Genomic DNA, 18,307 nt, shown 5'->3' with positions numbered 1-18,307 from the left:
GATAAACAGTATATATGTTTTTATTGTTGCTGACGTCTGCTCTGTTACGCACATATTAAAACTTTAGTCCACATATGACAAGTACTGAACATGAAATAGTTTGAACTGTAATTAGAGAATGATTCCTCTTCTCCTTTGATGAACTCTTGATCTTTTGTCCAGTGCAATCAAAGTCAAATAGGCTCATATCATTGGAAAACAATGCTCACACAATGACAGAAAACTGGTTGCATTTTCAGTTGACAAAGTTGACAAAATGTTTAAAGTGATTCTCTTTGCATCTGAAGATCCTCTTCCTCAGGTATCATCAGTGTGCAGACATGTTTTCTATGATAGGTTATCTAGAGTTCAAAACGTTCATTCGTGATCCACATAGAAATAATTCCAATATTTTACTGAATCCTTGAACTTTCTTTTAGCTCTGGGTTAACACCACAATCTCCACACTTTTAAATAAAGTATTAGTATGTGATAACTTGCTGCCCATGTACACATGCTCTGAACCCCTTTGTGTTTGGCTACTTCATAAGCTTTCTTATGGCACTTACAACAAATGTTAATTAGGCATGAAAAATATTTCTGTTGCCAACATCGTCATTATGCTGTGCACTTCATCCAACACTTTGGTACCATAGTGTGTGAATAAGCTTAATTTCAGCATTTAGGGCCCACCAATAGGCTTTTTTAATTGAAGGCTGCAGTAATGGTAGTAAACTGCCAAATTCCACCAGTGATTTCAGGCAGTCACAATGATCCAATTTATCTTTAAGAATGAACTGGCAAACAATGTCCTGATGTTAAGAGGACAGGCACTGATGCACAGACTAAAGTGGCAAAGTAAAATGCAAATAAAGACTTTTCAGTGGCCAGCTCCCATCAACAAGTCCAAGTGTCTATGAGAGATACACTGAACCTCAACTGCTCCTGATAGTCTGCCCACTGTCTTGCATGGTATGTGCATCAGTGTGTGTGAAGACTAAGGCAGACAAATGAAATAGAAACAGTTTGATAAATGATTTCATTGTTGAGTACATGATGTTAAACAAAAAAATAAACAATAATATAAAGAACTGTGCCGTGTTATAAAATCGATGTTCACTGAGAAAGTTACTATAGGGCCATTTTTTAAAATCTGACATTATGAAGTACATTAATTAATTAATATGGTGTCAAGGAAAAGTCACCAAACTCTACTGGAGACTTTTAAGTCCCTGCAGCAGTATTATAAAAATATATAACAGAAAGTTTGACATGAGAAGCGTAGTGCTGTGTACGTTTTTCTTTTGAACATTAATAATATTTCCTCGGAGCATAATGCTTGCCTCAGACTGAACCATCAAAGTTTTTTTTTTTTTTTAATCAGGTGAAGTGTATTTATTTTGTTACAAGAACTTCCCCTTACCTGACTGAATGATAATACAGCATGAATAATGGACAGTAGAGCACCAAGGCTGCAGGTAACTGATGAGGAGGAACGCTACATTTTAATTCAGACCCACTGTGTACAAAAACATCTCTCCTTCCATCATAACAGGGATGGGGATGTGGTAATATATTTATATTAAAAGTATGTATGGTTTTGAATTGACTGTTAGCCTACTGAGCAGTAGCATGTACGTTTTAATGGTATCGCATGATGAATAAATGTTTTTGTACATGCAGTACATCCGCTTTTCAAACCAATTTGTGTTTGTGCCATTTAGTAGAAGAGAATTAACGTAAATATCATTTTTATAATTGAATGTTCTGTTATGACTATACCCAATGGAGACAGCTGACTCTGTCATCTCATATAGGTTTTGACTGTCCTTATGTTTTTACACTCAAAGAAAAGCTACTTTCATAGCCACAGCTACATGATTTTACTTCTTCGCCTGCTCAGATTCCTGTCATCCAATATTCATAGCCATGCTTGTTTATGCCTGCCTGCAATAGGCACTGTATAATAGAATCAAGTTTTAAATAGATTGAAATAGAATGATCCTTAAAGTGTGATAGAATTTCAAATAGGATGACATTTCCATCAACAAACAAACTAACCTCAGTAGGAGCCTTTTAGTTAAATCTGCTTCAGCTTCAAACACTTCAGTTGTGGCTTTGAACAAATAGCAAATGCTGCATTATTTTTTCAGCACTCCAATTCCAATTACCAATTCATAGATAAAATGCAGCTGAATAATACCTGATTCCCATATATAGTTTGCAGGAGATACATTTAGAAAAAAAATGTCTGTAATTGATTGTACAATAACTGAGCTTCTATATTTTCAGTAATAAAAGTGTCTGAGTTAGTTTAGAAACTACAGTATCATGAGCCCGTGTGATCAGCCCAAAAAACTGCTGTTTACTAATATCCATCAAGCAGATCCTGAAAATGTTTTTATTCTACACGTTTGATAGAGCACAGCACGGTGGCTTAGTGGTTAGCACGGTTGCAATAACTGAAATAACTGCAACACCTGTTTAATGCTGTATAATATGATAGGGACTGCAGCTTTAAATCACCAGATAGGTGAACAAACCTTTATAACACAATAAAAAAAATTAACATTATAACCCTAACATGGGCCCATTTGTTTTTGTGTCTTGTGTTGTGAGAGACTGAATACACTTTGATGAGATTTACAGTAATGCATTTGTTTACACACACATGCATCTCCATTAGACAGATAGATCACTAGTCTGTTTAGAGTGTATCTTGGTTTTTTCTAGGCCAGATGCACACCAGGGCTGAGCCCACTGCAATCCAGAGGTACTTTTATTGTAACTAAAGCTGTTTGGTCTACAAGATCATTTTAATTGACTTTTAAGAGATCACACTCCCTCAGCCATGTTGATAAATGCTCTCACCCACATTTACTGTATCATTCAGCTGCTTCAACTTATCAGGAGTCAGAAAAACAATACAACAGTTCAACAGTTCAAAGCACCTTCTATGAAAATGCTAGAGCTGCTTTTTCCTGTTATTCTTTAATTAAATATTTTGATATGGTTTAAGTGTATTTTTTAATCATATGAGATAGACCCAGTATAAACTCCCTCCATAGATCACTGACTAAAACTATGTAAGCATCTTGGAAAGACAGATGTGTTTAAACCTTTTCATCTTCTTTCCAGTACAAAGACACATGAAAAGCCTAAGCTGTTTCTGTGGATTATGTTGTGCCAGAATATGCAGTATTATTATTTTAGACTGCAAATAAAACTAAAACTATTTCCAAGACTTGAAATTTGTCTCAACCTTCTTTCTTTATATGTTTTTGAGATTGTCCTCTTAAAAATAATTTGAGCTTTGTTTTATTCTTGAAAGAGTTATGATGATTACCTTTAACAAAAACTATTCAAAAATTGTAAGGGTAGTCATTTTCTCTTTTGTGTTTCAGTCAGAAGAAAAAATTATGATGGGAAACTGCAAATCAAAGTCTGCAAATCTCCCTGTTGACATGTGCTTTTAATTAAATCAATCCTTACAAAATTGCACTGTTTTTTGAGAACTATTGTGCATATTGTTTTTAAATGGGTTCAAGGGGTTTAATATTGTCAAAAGTACAGCTGCAGCTGTTGACTAAACTTAGTCCCTGCTTTAGCATGGGGAATCATTGACTTTGCAAAAGCTCTTGTAGCTGCAGAATTACAAATGCCAGGAGAGACCTCAATTCCCCTTAAGCCACCACTAGACAAATAGAAGACAACTGACAAAGACCTTCACAAAAACCAACAAACTTCCCACTAACAGGAAAAAAACAAAGGAAATACAAAAAGGTGTTGAATGGGACCCAATGGGATGACCAAGGAGAGGTTTGAGCATAACAAAAACATGGCGTGCCAGGTTCCTTTACAGTTTAAGAAGTGCATTTTTAAACTTTTGTTTTACCAAGGAACACAGAAATCTTACTGCATCCAGGCCTTTTTGTTGTTAGTCATACGTAGTTTCTTCACATGTTCTTCATTTCTGAAGGATTAAAGATAAAAAAAGTCATTTCAAATGCTGTCATTTGCCAAATGCATGTTTCTAATCAGGAATTAAGTCATTAATAATAATATGGACGTGATGAGTATTTTCTTCTGCTGCTAAATCTTAACAGACATTAATTTCGAGCATGAAAATCAAGGGCAGATGGAATTAGCCAAGAAATGTTTGGGGGGGTGAGAGATGTGTTGGTAGCGGTCGATGGCTTTTGTGGAACATAAGACCCATTTATCCCAAATTAGGACGGGTGCGGTACCGGTTCGCTTTGATGTTCCTCTTGGCGGGGGCATGGGTGTGGTGCAGAGGGGGGCGATAGGCAGATTGCTGGAGCACAAACAGATGTTCGAGGCTCATCCTTTGAGGTGGTGATGAAACGTAGCCATAGCACTAGCCTCTCCATCTCCCTGTCAGTCAGCTGACACAGACACTAGGGTAGGGCTGCACATGCCACTGTAATGGTGCTGTTATACGAAAAGCGACATATCAAGTAGTTCGGCCTATATCTGGACTAAGACGAACGCTTCAGTATTGCAATATACTAATGAAAACACTACCCTGTGCATTTAATGAATATGATACCATGATTTCGTAAAACCTATGTACTCAGGCATTGTTGTAAAACAACATTAGAAAGGCCACATTTTCCAAGGCCAGTCAGCACAATTCTAAGCATCTTTTAGCCTACATTTGGTATTTACACTCAGCTATTGGGGGATTTGTATTTTATTACAAAATATTAGATAATTTATCAGCAGAATAAAGAAGAAGACGAAAGGAGGATTTACTGCAGGACTGTTATAACAGACCATGTTACTTTTATCTTCATTCTACATTTGCACAGTTTTATAGTTTTACACCTGTTCTTAATTCAGCAAGTCTTCCATGTCACAATGGTTTCTGGACATTGTCACCTCATCTAATTGGTTGATCTAATCTTTTACTTTACACAGGAATATGATGACAGCTATGGAACAGCTTATGATGACCAAGGATATGAGTCGTATGACAACAACTACAGTAATCAAGGACAAAAGTAAGCTCTTCACTTTGTATCTGTAAATAATGCTCACCTTTAAACATTTCATTTCCCACATTTTATATGAATGAAAACACCTGCTGCACTGATTGTGAAGATAATGGTAGCACCTAGCTGGTGATATTTAGCAGCTAAAATGACAATAATCCCAGTATTTTATAATTTACCCTAACCACACTGTAGGCTGTGTATAGTAGAAAAATAATATATATTATTAAAAGTAAAAGTAAAAGCAAAAGGAAAATGCTTTGAGGCAGATGTCAAAGATTTGAAAAGACTGCAAAGCAGGATGCCTAATTGTTAGTTTAGCATGAAGCCAATCACAGAATATAAAATCTCAAAAAACACCTTTTTCTATAGATTCAGTGACATAATCAGATTTTCCTCTGAGGAATTAATTGCAGCTCATTACATTAAATGTCTTATCTTTCTTTTAATCCTTCTTTAAAATATCTTACCAAGGTACCAAAGGTGAATTTTGCTCATGTCAATGCAAAACACACACTATTAGAGTCATGTTGCTCCATTTAACAGAGGGTCCTGCTCAGCTAAATGCAGACTATTGATTTTCTTATATCCAGGGAGCTATCACACTTTCCAAGCCACACAAGGTCAAAGGCTTTCGCTTTGGTTTGTTGGTGTCCCACTGTATTTTATCAGCACACAATGTGCCACATTTATGTATGCCTGCCTGCGCCACTTCAAAGAAAGAATGATTGTTGCCACACTTAGTGTGTCGAAAATTGGATTGTATTGGCAGCAGCTGCAAAAAAAGCAAAAGAGATACAGAAAAAATGTATTATTCTGTCCTGGCTTTGTGAGCAGGGTGGTCGATGTTTTCTTTTGTGGAGGTGTCAAGATGTATGTCACCCAGGCTTCATCCATCTTTTGTGCTATCTCCTTTTTTTGGGGAAAGATCACACATCAACACAGACGCACTTGCTTCTTCCTCTAATACAGCGAGGACCGTATCTGGAAGTGTTGGTGGTTAGGTGTAGAGGGTGCTGGGGGTGGGGGTACAGTGCAGGTCTGCCTTAGGAATCTGCGGCTATTTGTTTCAAAAGCAGTGACTTGAGTAATGTTGGGGGTGTTTTGGTGACAGTGGGTGGGTGGGGGGTAGGGGCTGCGCAAAGAAAAATAGTCCATCATATAAAGGCTGGAGGCTGGGTAAACACAAAGAGATTTCCATGTCTGTTATCTGGCAGGAGACGAAGCAATTAATAGGGCCCAGACATTGAAGTCTGTGCCTCCAGAGACAGCTGATTCACTTACTTCTTCTCTTATTTGTGTGTCATGTGTCCTGGATTTGCCTGAAAAGTTGCTGTTACTGCAGGCTGACATTCGCCATGTATTCAACATAAGCTTTATGCAGTATCTCTGTGATATGACTAGTCTGGGCTTGATCAAATTGTGACTGGTTTGCCCATGAACCCAGGATATATTGTGTTACAAGTCGTCTTTGTTTGTCCTTTGTTTACTTCAGCACATGGTATGTTAGGAATAATGTATAAAGTTAGAATTATATAAAAACCCAGTACAGTGCTATCTTAAAGCTATGAAATGTATGTTTTTAATTCTTAAATAATGCAAAAAAAGAATTTATTTCAAGACTTTTATTCCACACCACAGGCCCATAGAACATATCACATGATAGAGCCATAGTAATCCATTTATCATTTTAAATTCTTACTGCAATTAATAACATAATGCAGTGTCATAGCTCTCTCTTTACAGTCACAATACTACTTAGCTTTGTGAGAGGAAAAAAGGTGCATTATTTTCACCCTGAGCCTGAGGAAAGTCATAGCTGGTCCCAGCTGCAGCAGGCCCTCGAGGAGAGAGAGAGAGAGTGTGTGTGTGTGTGTATGTGTGTGTGTGTGTGTGTGTCTGTGTGAATGTGTGGATATGAAGTCTCCTAACAATGTTTCTCGCAGCCTAAGGAGCTCCCAGTCACCAATCTGAGCTCTGACTGCATGGCAGGATTTCAGTTGCCGGGGGATAACAAGCAGAACAATTTACAGTCTCTCTGTCATGGTATTGCCCCGGTGGCTTATGCTAGAAACAGGCCTGCCATTTGTGAACACGAAGGAAAAAGAAGAGGGTGGTTTTAAAAGGTTGCTGCTCTTAAAAAGATTTTAATGCTGCATCAGTAGATTTACTGATACCTTAATTAACTTAAATATATTTCCATATTGCATGCAACTTATTTAGCTTTGGGAAGTGATCACAGTTTGGCTTGTCATCTTGACAATTAAGTGAGGAAGATAAACACTGTCTTAATATCATAGATAATATCTTACTTCCATCTAGTTTTATCAGTGTAAAAAAATATTCTATACTCCACTAATCTTAGGGTGTATTTCCCCTTCAACTTCAACAGAACTGTCTACTGTAAACACTTAACATACAAATGAACTCATTTTAAACAAATTTTCAGAGACTTGAGGAAAAAAGAGACAGATAAATCAATAATGAAAACATCTGTTAGCTCCAACACAACTACACGTGATTAGCAAGCCAGGACACGGGTGGTGTGACATTAGCAATTATTAGAGAGAACAAAGTTCCAGACATGGAACTGCTTGTTTTGTCTGACCGAAGGTCTAAAATACTCGCAGGCATTGTGAGCACAAATTTCACCAAGAAAGGCAGTCACTTGTTATAACCAAACACCTGGAACTGAGAAAATGTGATTTTATCTTGAAAAAGGACTAAAACAATTAATTGATTTACAATAATTTGTCTCTTAATTGACTTACTGATTAACTGTTTCATCACTGATATAAAACCTTACCAGCTACTCCATGTAAAATTTTCAACTTTCTCACACTGCACAAATTGGCAAATTGTTGCATTAAAAACATACTGTTTAACTAATTAACAATGCTATTATATAAAAATAGACATAGTTGCTTCAACATTATCCTTAATTGTAGTAAAATACAAATACTTCACATCTGTGTCACTACCCAACAGTGATAAAATGAGTTCTCTGCTGTGTTCTTGTTATAATGCATTGTACATAAAGGTAAATGTTGAAGAATGATGCAACCTGCTGAACTATACTGTACACGTTCTTTCACACAGAACGGCTAGAGTTGAGTCATTTAGACATAATTAAATTTGAAAGCCAAATAAGAACCTTACAAACTTAAGACATAAGACTTGAGCTAAAAAGCTGTTTTTAGACACCCTAAAGGCATTTCGTGACATTTACATCGTTCAGAAGAGAGCTGAAGCCTGGGGGAAGCTCATGGAACGCTACCCCAGCATGACAGCCGTGGCAGTCACTCCACAAGCTCCCTCACAGCCTCCTCTTACTGTGTTTATACAACACACAGAGCAGGAAGCTATCATCTTTTTCAAGGAGGCAGCAGAGTGCAGTATTTCAGGAGATCTGGAGGCTGCAGCGGTTAGGTACCAATCAGGCATTAAGGTCAAGGAGGCTAGAGGAGGCTGCTTATGGAGACCATCTTTAATTTTATTAGCAGAGAGAAGGTGACGTCTCTGTAGGGAAATGAGGAGGATGACAGCTGTGGCATGGTCCTAGCTGGACACTTGGGGAGGTTGCAGTGAGGTCATCTGTCCCAGCTCGGGTGTGATCAAAGCATTATTTCATAGTTGACACCTCAGAGACTGCCGGCTGCTGACACCTCACACCTTCCCTTGCATCTTGCTTTGGTATGCTACATCGTAGGTTGGATCCCGGAGGCCCATGGGTACAAGGATAGCTGTATGACAGTGTTTTAAAGGGCAGACGCATCCCTGAGGAATAACTGTAACTCTTAGTACAAGAGACATGCACAGAGGAGAACAAAGGAGAGTGGCTGGATTTCTACATTACATAATGTATCCGTTTTGATCAACTGCTTGAAGGAACCCCCAAAAGTTCTCAAACAAGCCTTAACCCCAACACACAGACAAACCTCCAGTTTGACTGTTAGTGGTAAGGTTAGTCGTTTTTACACTCCCAAATACTACAAAAAGACTATATCAGCAGGGGCTCAATTTGGAATACAGGCAGTGAATATAGAGGATTAGTTAGAAACTACATCATATTATTGATGTATTGGGGGACAACAGCTTGTTGTTGACCTACTGTACATGTTTGCATTGGAATTACTGTATATTATATTAACAAATGGGATTTGGCACTTAAGCACCATGGAAGTGTCAGTCACCTACATGCGACAGGCTCTGTCATCAGAACCAGCTGTCTATCATCAGTTATCCTCAATCACTACAGGCACAGTTAGTAAGTTAACAACATACATGTATAAACAGTGGGAGATTTGTGCGTTGTAAACAGCTGTCTGTGGAGATTAAACAGATCAGATCACTGAAAAGTCTTCTGAAAACACTTCCATTGTGGATTGACTTTTGGAGTCTACAGCCACACTAGCACAGCAGTGAACATTAGGTATAACGTTTACAATGTTCACCAGCTTAGTTAAAGCTTCTTAACATTTTAATTAGCACACAACACAAAGTACAACTAAGGAAAAAGAGGTAAATTCTATGGCAATCTATTTGCTAAGATATTTTACTCAGTGCCATGTCAATGTTATGGTGGTGCTAGAGGAATAGATAGAACTTACCGGTATTATATGGAAGCTGTGTATTGTTTCCAAATTATTTGCCAGTCCATCCAACATCATTTCAGTATAATCCATGGTTTTACAGAGCACCAATTTAACCTAGATGTTGTCAGTTACCCACAAGAGCAAAATGTAGTTAAAATTGTCTACTCCAAATGGTGGGTTAAATGTTATTTGTGTTTCTGTTTGTTAGGTTACACATAGAGTGTACTAACTGGTCCTGTTTTCTCACACAGGCCCAGTACATACATGCATGTTTGCCACTGTTTGCCATGTGTTAAGCTGTACAGTAGGTGACGCAAAGTGTTTGATCTGTCTGGCTTTGTCAGTGCTACTGTTAGGAAGTCTTTTTTTTATGTCAGGCCCTAAGCCAGACAGTACATATTTAGTGCAATGCTTTGTGTTTTTTATTCTGAGTAAAGACTGGCTGTGTTTGCTGTCTGCTTCTGAAACACCTGCAGTAGCTTTACACATGCTGGGTGCCTCGATGTTATTTTTCAGGTAGAAAGCTTTTCAAAATGAGTGACAGGCACTGTGGTGGCCATCTGAGGGGAAGGTGGGTAGGATTTAGACCATTCTCCAGAAAAAAAGCTGCATATTATACATTTAATGCCATTTAATAAGAGATTAGTCTTTCAACGAATCCAGATAGTCACAATGTAAAAACCCAAATATATCTCCAGATGATGGAGTTTTAAGCTGCTGTGGAGTGACGTGACTTTCAGTGTTTTCCCTGAAGGAGGATTTTCTGTATTTTCCCCAAAAGTAAAAAGTAACATAAATGGTCTGCTCAAAAGCAGAAAGAACGCTGATTTGTAAAGTCAAATCTTTGCCGTAGGCCATTTTGTCCTTCTTTTTGACTGTTCACCAGGGGTCAGCAGTGGAGATCGCTTTGCAATCAGCCACCACATTGAGCAATCACTGATGTATCCATGGGGAGGGTGTCCATTTGAAATTATGTGAGCTTCATTTCATACTAAATGGTGAAAAAAAAATGTAGTGCTGCTTTTTTTTTTCACCCATTTTCCTTGTATTGTTGTCTGTAGAAATCACCACTGAGCCAGTATAATCAGAACATTCAGTGTGAGGCTTTTTTTCTTTTCTTTTTTTGCCAGCATTTGACTTTTTCAGTCTTGTGCCAAGAATGAATGAAAAACATGATTACACAAGAAATATCAAGAAACAGTTTCCTTAAGCAGTCGCAGCCCTGATCAGTTAAAACGTACATTATACAAGAAATAGGTTAACAAAAGAAAAGAAGCCTCTCTCCACATTGCATTGGCACTGTATTACTTCTGCAGCCCCTTGTAATGTCCTACTAGATTTCTTCAAATTTATCACAGATGACTGGAAGAGTAATGGCAATGTAAGAAAACAAAGTCCACTAGGGACGTGTACTACATCATTCAGATTTAACACCGCCATCTGTTTTGTGGTTCCCTGGAACGGCAACATCAGTGCTTAAGACGAGGCATTTATAGAGATGACAGATGCGTTAGAGAGGCAGGGTCTGTACCTGTGGAAAAGTGGGTCTGGAATCAGATGCCGGATGAAAGAGACACACTTATCTAATAGGTGTTGTGTTTGCCTCTCATGGTCCATGCTGTGTTTTAGACAGATGGTTTTTTTTTCTTCTTGGCCAGTGAAGTTAAGGGAGACACAAAGCAGTGGACACATTCTGCTAATGAATGTCAAATCAAAAACTGACCTATTTAGAAAGTCAAAACACTTTTACACCTATGTCAGAATGATATCTGAAGTGAGATCTAGCACCATCAGACACCTCATCCCATGCTTTTGTTCATCGTGTAGCTAATACCACCTCAAATTAGGTTTAAATTTTAGGAAAGATACTTTTGTTCTTTTGTTTTTTTCTGAGAGACTGCACAATTAGGTTCTCTGCATCATGATACAATTTTGTATGTATAAATACTATAGTAAGCAAAATATTACTAAAATATTATGATTATAAACCAAATGTTGACTAAACATTTTCTATTCTAATTTAATGAAAGTCAACAGTAAATTAAACCCATTAATACATGTGGAAAACACATTTCCTGTCCTCTGGGTAACAATTGTTACCAAACCGCCATAGAAACCGTTCCTATTTAGGGTCACAGGGATCTGCTGGAGCCTAACCCAGCTCTCTCTGGGTGAAAGGCAGGGGTACACCCTGGACAGGGTTACCAAACACTGCTACTTAATTTTTATTGTTTAATTTTTACCAAAAATAAATAAATAATGACCCATTCATGTTTACTGTAACATCCGAACAAAGCAAGTGCTGTTCTGCTTAATTAGCCAAACCTAAAACCATATTTTCTCAACACGCTTGCAATATTTCACACTGAAAACATGTATATATGATTAAAGATTTCAAATGAATGAATGCAATATAGTACACTGATAGTTAGCTGTGTTGTGGGGCAGCAGACACCACTTAAAACACAAAGGAGAATTTGACCAAAATCTTTGACTTTCAGGATGTGTCTCAAGACTCTCTGGTCTCTGTAACTGAGAAGAGAAAGTAACTCCAGAGAGAAGTTGTGTAGCAATATTGATGAAATGTCACCTCAGAAATTAGAGGTGCCTAATAGCGTTTGTTGCACTCGTCTCCTTTGTGCAAAGAACAGGCCTATAACGGCAGCTTTCAGCAAAACAGACTTACATTAGTGATACTTTCTGCCTTTAGCAACACCAAAACTTCCAGTGTTAAGTGAAAAAATGTATTTTATTTTACAGGAATCTTGGCTTTCGGCTTTTTGTGAGATAAACACAGTGGAAATAAATTATCGGAAAAGCACTGACAGCCATAAGCAAGCCTCTGAAATAGTGTTAGCGGTGCTGTGTACCATCCTGGTTTGTGTTATATGGATGTTTTTTATTGTTGAATATGGCACAGGGCTGTACAGGAGGGCCCACAATTATCCAATATTTCACATACTTCACAATATGTCTGCAAGCACCTGTGAATTGTGGCAAATTGATTTTCTGACGTTCAGAGGAATTGATGTTTATTTTGAAGGCAACCTCTCTGGAATACACCCCTACTTTTTAGCATAGTGTGAAATCTAATTATTTAGTATCCTGTCAGGGCTTGTCTCAGAGTACACAACATGACGAGCCAGAACATGCACTTTGTTATCACGTGTCTCTCTTCAGCCCCTCTCTCTCTCTCACTGTCGGCCAATGAGTGGGGGCAAGGATATTTCAATGACTTGACATCCATGGCAGATGCATGGTGGCACCTCAGCCGCGAGGCCTGTCTGGAAACCTCGCGCTCAGAGCAACAGCAGCTGGCCATGCTTCTCAAAGGGAGATTGCATTAGCGCAGGGGAAAAGCCTTGTTTGCTCCTGCTGGCTTGGCATTGTTTGTAGTTGAATTATAAACTGTGTAAAATTTATGCTAAGCCTGACTTAAGGCACAAGCCTCTTTAGGGAGCTGTCTCATGTCTCATTGAGCCGCTATAGTGCACTTAAAATGTTTCCTCCTGCCGTTCTCAATTGGTCATGTCTTTTTCATCCTTTCCAAAAAATTGTTGTAGAAAATGATAACAGCCTATCAGTTTCTCATGGCTTTACTGTGAGAGGCCATATCAGCCCACCAAATTAAGGCTATGTGTACTCAAATTACAAGAAAGCATTTTATTTTCACTTACCTGCCCTTGTATTTAGCCATGAAGAATCTTTTCACTGCCACAGTTCCGATAATTGTGGTTTTGAGTTTGCCATCACTTCATTACAATGGAGGTGAATAATTTAGTTTGTGTTCACAGCGTACATTAAAAAATCTAAGCAAAGTTTCATGCAAGACACATTGTCCCCAGTTCACATGTGGTGTATTTGTGTGCATTAGCAGCAGAGTAGTAGTAATTTGATAAAAGCATGGAGTATTATAACCCTAACTCTTGGACTACAGTTTGTCTTTTTTTATGATTACACTACAAAAGAAATTACTCCATTACTGGAACAAGAGTGAAATTTGTTACTTCCACTCTGGTGTGTCATTACTGTCACCTCTTTGCCCTCAGTAGTCGGGTGGTGTTGATGTGGCGTGTTGGGGCTTTGGATGGTGCCTTCAGCTCTCTAATCTAGAGAGCAGAGGTGCTGGTGTCGCTGACAGACTGACTGACAGGCAGGCAGAGAGGACCCAGCTGTGATGGCTCTTGTCGGCTCAGTGGCAGCCTTATGATGAATTGCCTCTCCTGAATGATAGCGCTGTTACTGAATGATACTGACACAGGATTGTTCTGTCACCATCTCACCAGTGACTGCAAATAAAGAAATAAATAAAGAAGCAAGAAATGAACCGCTATGCAACTTGCCTCCCCATCTTTTTATTTTTCATTAAAGTTGCCACCTCTCATAGATCTCCATATGTAGTGATATGGAACAGGAAGTCTGTGCAGATATAGGGTGGAGGAAATTGCATTATAGAACCACAAATGTGGCCAATCTTTTGAGTGATTGAAAGCTGCCTCTTGCTTGTTTTTACGTTCATATCTAATGGGTTATATCTGAAAAAACACAGTTTTTCTCTATTGCTGCTGCATAAATTGGTGTATATGCAGTTGCACTGTGATAAACATTACTTTGATGTTGTACAATCATATGGAATAAGAGTTGTTTTCCATCTGTTTGCTAATAACTTCAATATGCAAAATGCAGAATGTATTTTCCGTATTTCATTTTTATTCTTATTTTCACACTGTTTTTGTCTGTTTACAGCTCAGATGACTACTATGAATACGGACACAGTGGTGACTCATATGATTCGTACGGTGAGTTACAGGCCTCTTCATCTGATCTATCTTGTGTTAAATGTCTGAACAATTTCACCTATCACTTTTGAACTCTGGACTGCTGGCTTCATTTTAATTGTCATGTCACCTGGGTAACTGTGTTAAGGTCTAGACTGATTCAGAATCAGCGTCTTTAAAATTTGGGTGGAAGCAATGTCACCCCAAATCAAAGAAACATATAACAAATAGCAAATTCATTTCTGTTGAGATTCAGTGGATCCACTTATGGAATCCTGGTTGGAAATGTGTTTTTTGAACAAATAAAATAATTTTAAAGACATGCCACTTTATCGCCATGTATGTCACTGTCCAGTATCATCCTCTGTATAACATCACTGCTTTGTTTTAAAAGAGATGTCCTAGTGAGTAGCTTCATTCTTTTTATTCTCTGTCAAAATACAGCACTGCTGTAAAAGCACATCATTGACACATGTATTATTAACACATCTTCAAATACAACTACTGACTGTTTTAGTTTGTTGATTTCAGACAGGAGCATGAAATTATTTTTGTTTATGTGTGACAATAATAATAATAAGTGGATTTCATCACTCTTGAAATGAATAGTTTACAAGTTTATGCACTTATGAGAGCTTGGTGAATCCAACTTGGAGAACCTGTGAGCCTCAAAGAAAAACATAAGAGAATATTTTGCATAAGAATGTGAAAATGATTTTTGCAGATGGAAATCTAATGGGATTAGGGTATTTGTTTCACAATTGCTAAAGTTATTAATTTAGTTTTACTTAAATTCACTGATTGTATGTTCAGCTCACAAAAAGTAACTTCAATTTATTACCACTGCAAAACAATTTAGTTAGAGGCAAATAAAATCTTGTAAAATAAAAAATAATGGCCCAAACACTGAGCCTTGGGTGAGCACGTATAGATAATGGATGGATTGATAAGCTCTTTATAGCAGACTCTGGGTCTGCTGTGTAACCAGTTACTTTTTCATCATTGCAATGCAGAATTTCTAGGTTATAGTGCTTGAGTTTACATATTTTGTAAGTTTGATGTTCTGTTTTTAAAAAAACACTGCTATATATTAAGCTAACAAAAACTTTTCTGACCACACAAGTGGAAGAACTAAGCACCGTCAACCCATTAGAGAGTGGCATACCACGCGTACAGTAAAAACCACTGCCACATGCGTCATGTGGAAAAAAGGGCAACAGTTCAAAAGAAAATAGATAAACAGCGTTGATGTGCATCCTTGTTCTTGAAACACAAGGTTACCTTGGTCTGTTTCTTCAAAGTGACTGTCAGTGAAAGGGTGACAGGTTTAATTAAGGGGTATTGGCGATGTGCTGCCAACAGAGAGCCTGTACACAGAAAAAACAACCCTTTGTGAGCCTGAGCTCTAGGGAAGTCTCAGCACTGGCTGGAGATCAGACAAAGGGTGCCATCGATACTGGCACTTTCGCATTGACAGTACCAGGAGGTGAACAGGAGCTGATTCGGGATAATGGTAATTGTGACATTTTTGCTGGGAGCCACTAAATGGGTCCTTTTCAAGTAGCTATTTGATCCTCTCATTCAATTATCTGAGATGCATCCTTCCAGGTGAAAGTCAAACTTCTTGGTGTGAGTGTCTGTTTGTATTCACGGCTTGAATCACTGCTTTTGTTATTACGAACCACATCAATACCAGACATAAAGCATCCACAACCTTCTGCTGCATTATTTTTGTCTGAGGGAGCATATTTTCAGTATTTGCACTGAGCATGAAAGATTTTACACTGGTTGTTGAGGATGAATGATTTAAGTATAATGCCTCTGTAATCACTCTCCATCTGTTTCTTTTCTTTTCTTCTTAATCAGGTCAGGAAGAGTGGGCAAACAATCGCAGCAAGGCACCGTCAGCACGAACGACCAAGGCAGTGTACAGAGATCAGCCATACTCCAGATATTGAACTGTTTATACAACCTGCACCTGAGTCCTCATGGCTGTTTCAACCCAAGTAATGGATTTTTTATGGACACTCCCACCTTTTTAGAATTGAAAACTAAACATAATGCAAACAAAATTCAGATCGCGAGATAATGAACGTATAAAAAGCTGTTTTTTAAAACTGGTATACCCTGATTATAAAAATATACTCCCACTGGATAAAATGCGTAAAGCAATTAAGCTAATCTATCCTTTCCTCTAGGAGAAATCGACAGGGCGTTGAGATTAGGAAAGACTCCATAGAACATTAAGTTTCTCTCTCAGCTATGTGATTGTGAAGAAGGACATTGTATCAAGCTTTTTCAATTGGTAGTGATTAGAGAATCACGATAAGCTGTTTGATGCAATGTTTCTACACAGCTGCCAGTGCAACTTAATTTATCACCCTTATTTCTTTAAACCTTGAACTGCGTGGTTGATCACTTTAAAATGTAGTAGCTTAGTTCTAGGAAATTGCAGTAGTGTAGATATTTTATCTGAGGGGTAACTGGTGAAATTGTGTCCCGTGTAAATTAAACATTTACGAGCTGAAAACAGACAAGTCATACTGTATACATATTGTATTGCTGTTTCCTCCTTTTTGTAAAATAATAGTTCTTTAGTGTTAAAGGGCTTATAAAAGCATGGTGTGCAACTGTGGATATTGTCAGCTGTTTTATTCTGAAAAGCCCGTGTAGATGTGTTCATTGATTATACCCCCAAATATCCGCTTTAATACATCAATAAATACCCTCTCAGACTTTATATACACCCACCAACAAGAGCTACAAAACAGTCCAGGAGCTTTCTAATTTTTGTGATTGATTTTAGATGCTCTAAATGAGTAATATTGATGTCATATCTCAATTTAAAACAAGCTACTTTTTTGACTTGCTAGGCATAATCATTTTAAGATACTAAATCACATGCTAGTGAATTGATAATCATTTCCATCTAGAGATTTGTTCAGCAGTATTGATTTTGAGCTTATGTAAGCCCTTTAATATTTTCCTCTTTGTTGATGCTGAATAAACATTTTGAAAGAAAACACTTGTGTTTGAGAGAATAATTACGGACACGTAAAAAAGACTAATTTTACAATAATTTAAACTAACAAACCCAAATGAAAAAGTCAGATAGGTTTGGAACATTTAGCAAAACACAGAGAAGCCTGTCATGCATTTAAATCCAATGGATATTTTCTTAACCAAGAGAAAAAACAAAATAAAACATCCTTTGTTCTAGCATAAAATCCAAAGTGCTAGCATGAAGGCATTAGCAAAAATGCACGCAAACAGAAAGTGGCTGTTTGTGACCTTGTAGATGACCTTGAGATTCTGATAAGAATGGTTTCCTATTTGTATTTGAAGGCTATGTGATGCATTTTGTATGAAATCTCCGACTGAGATTTAGAGGATTTAGCGATAACAACATTGCCACTCTTGAAACTCTATCCACACTGTTTGTTCTTATAATTTGATGTGAAGCAAACGCTGATCACATCAAGCATCATCAGTAAACACACATTAACCTTCTGAGTGTTTACCCTGACAGAATCGGCTCATAACACCGCATGAAAGCCTCCTTGACCTCCTCTAGGCCTTGTTCAATTCAGTTCGGGGGGTGGGGGATTTGCTCTCTCTTCTTGTTTTGCTCTTTCTGTTCTCCTCCGGTCATGTGACCCTCTCCCAGTCGTTTAAAGAGCCTGCCTTTGCCCCGTCCATTAAAGAGACTCTAAATGACCCCAGCTGACCTCCGCAGAGAGAGGATGGCAGTAGCTGTTTAAAAAGACCTCCATCCCACAAGGTAAACAACCTGACCCAGTTTAACCTCTCCCCTAACGTAGTTGCTCATAAACCCTCTCTAAACTTAAATGTAATATGTTTTCCTATCTCTGTTAAGTTCATAATTTAGCCACAAAGCTGGGAATAATTAGATATCTGTAACAAAAACACTGTAAAAAAA

At 37.9% G+C, this 18,307-nt stretch overlaps 1 protein-coding gene across 1 annotated transcript in view; it reads left to right on the top strand.

Annotated features, from left to right (window-relative positions):
- Window positions 1-17,249, top strand: part of khdrbs3 (KH domain containing, RNA binding, signal transduction associated 3) — an 82,149-nt gene extending 64,900 nt beyond the window's left edge. Inside the window, exons 7-9 of the mRNA XM_026300515.1 lie at window positions 4,921-5,003; window positions 14,336-14,388; window positions 16,234-17,249. Of these exons, the coding sequence (XP_026156300.1) occupies window positions 4,921-5,003; window positions 14,336-14,388; window positions 16,234-16,325 (228 nt within the window). The 3' untranslated portion in view covers window positions 16,326-17,249. The remainder of the gene's footprint in view (window positions 1-4,920; window positions 5,004-14,335; window positions 14,389-16,233) is intronic.
- The last annotated feature ends 1,058 nt before the right edge of the window (window positions 17,250-18,307 follow it).

Source organism: Mastacembelus armatus, chromosome 11, assembly GCF_900324485.2.
Source record: "Mastacembelus armatus chromosome 11, fMasArm1.2, whole genome shotgun sequence".
Lineage (NCBI taxonomy): Eukaryota > Metazoa > Chordata > Actinopteri > Synbranchiformes > Mastacembelidae > Mastacembelus > Mastacembelus armatus.
Note: the sequence above shows the minus strand (reverse complement) of the source record. Positions and strands in the feature narration are given on the sequence as shown.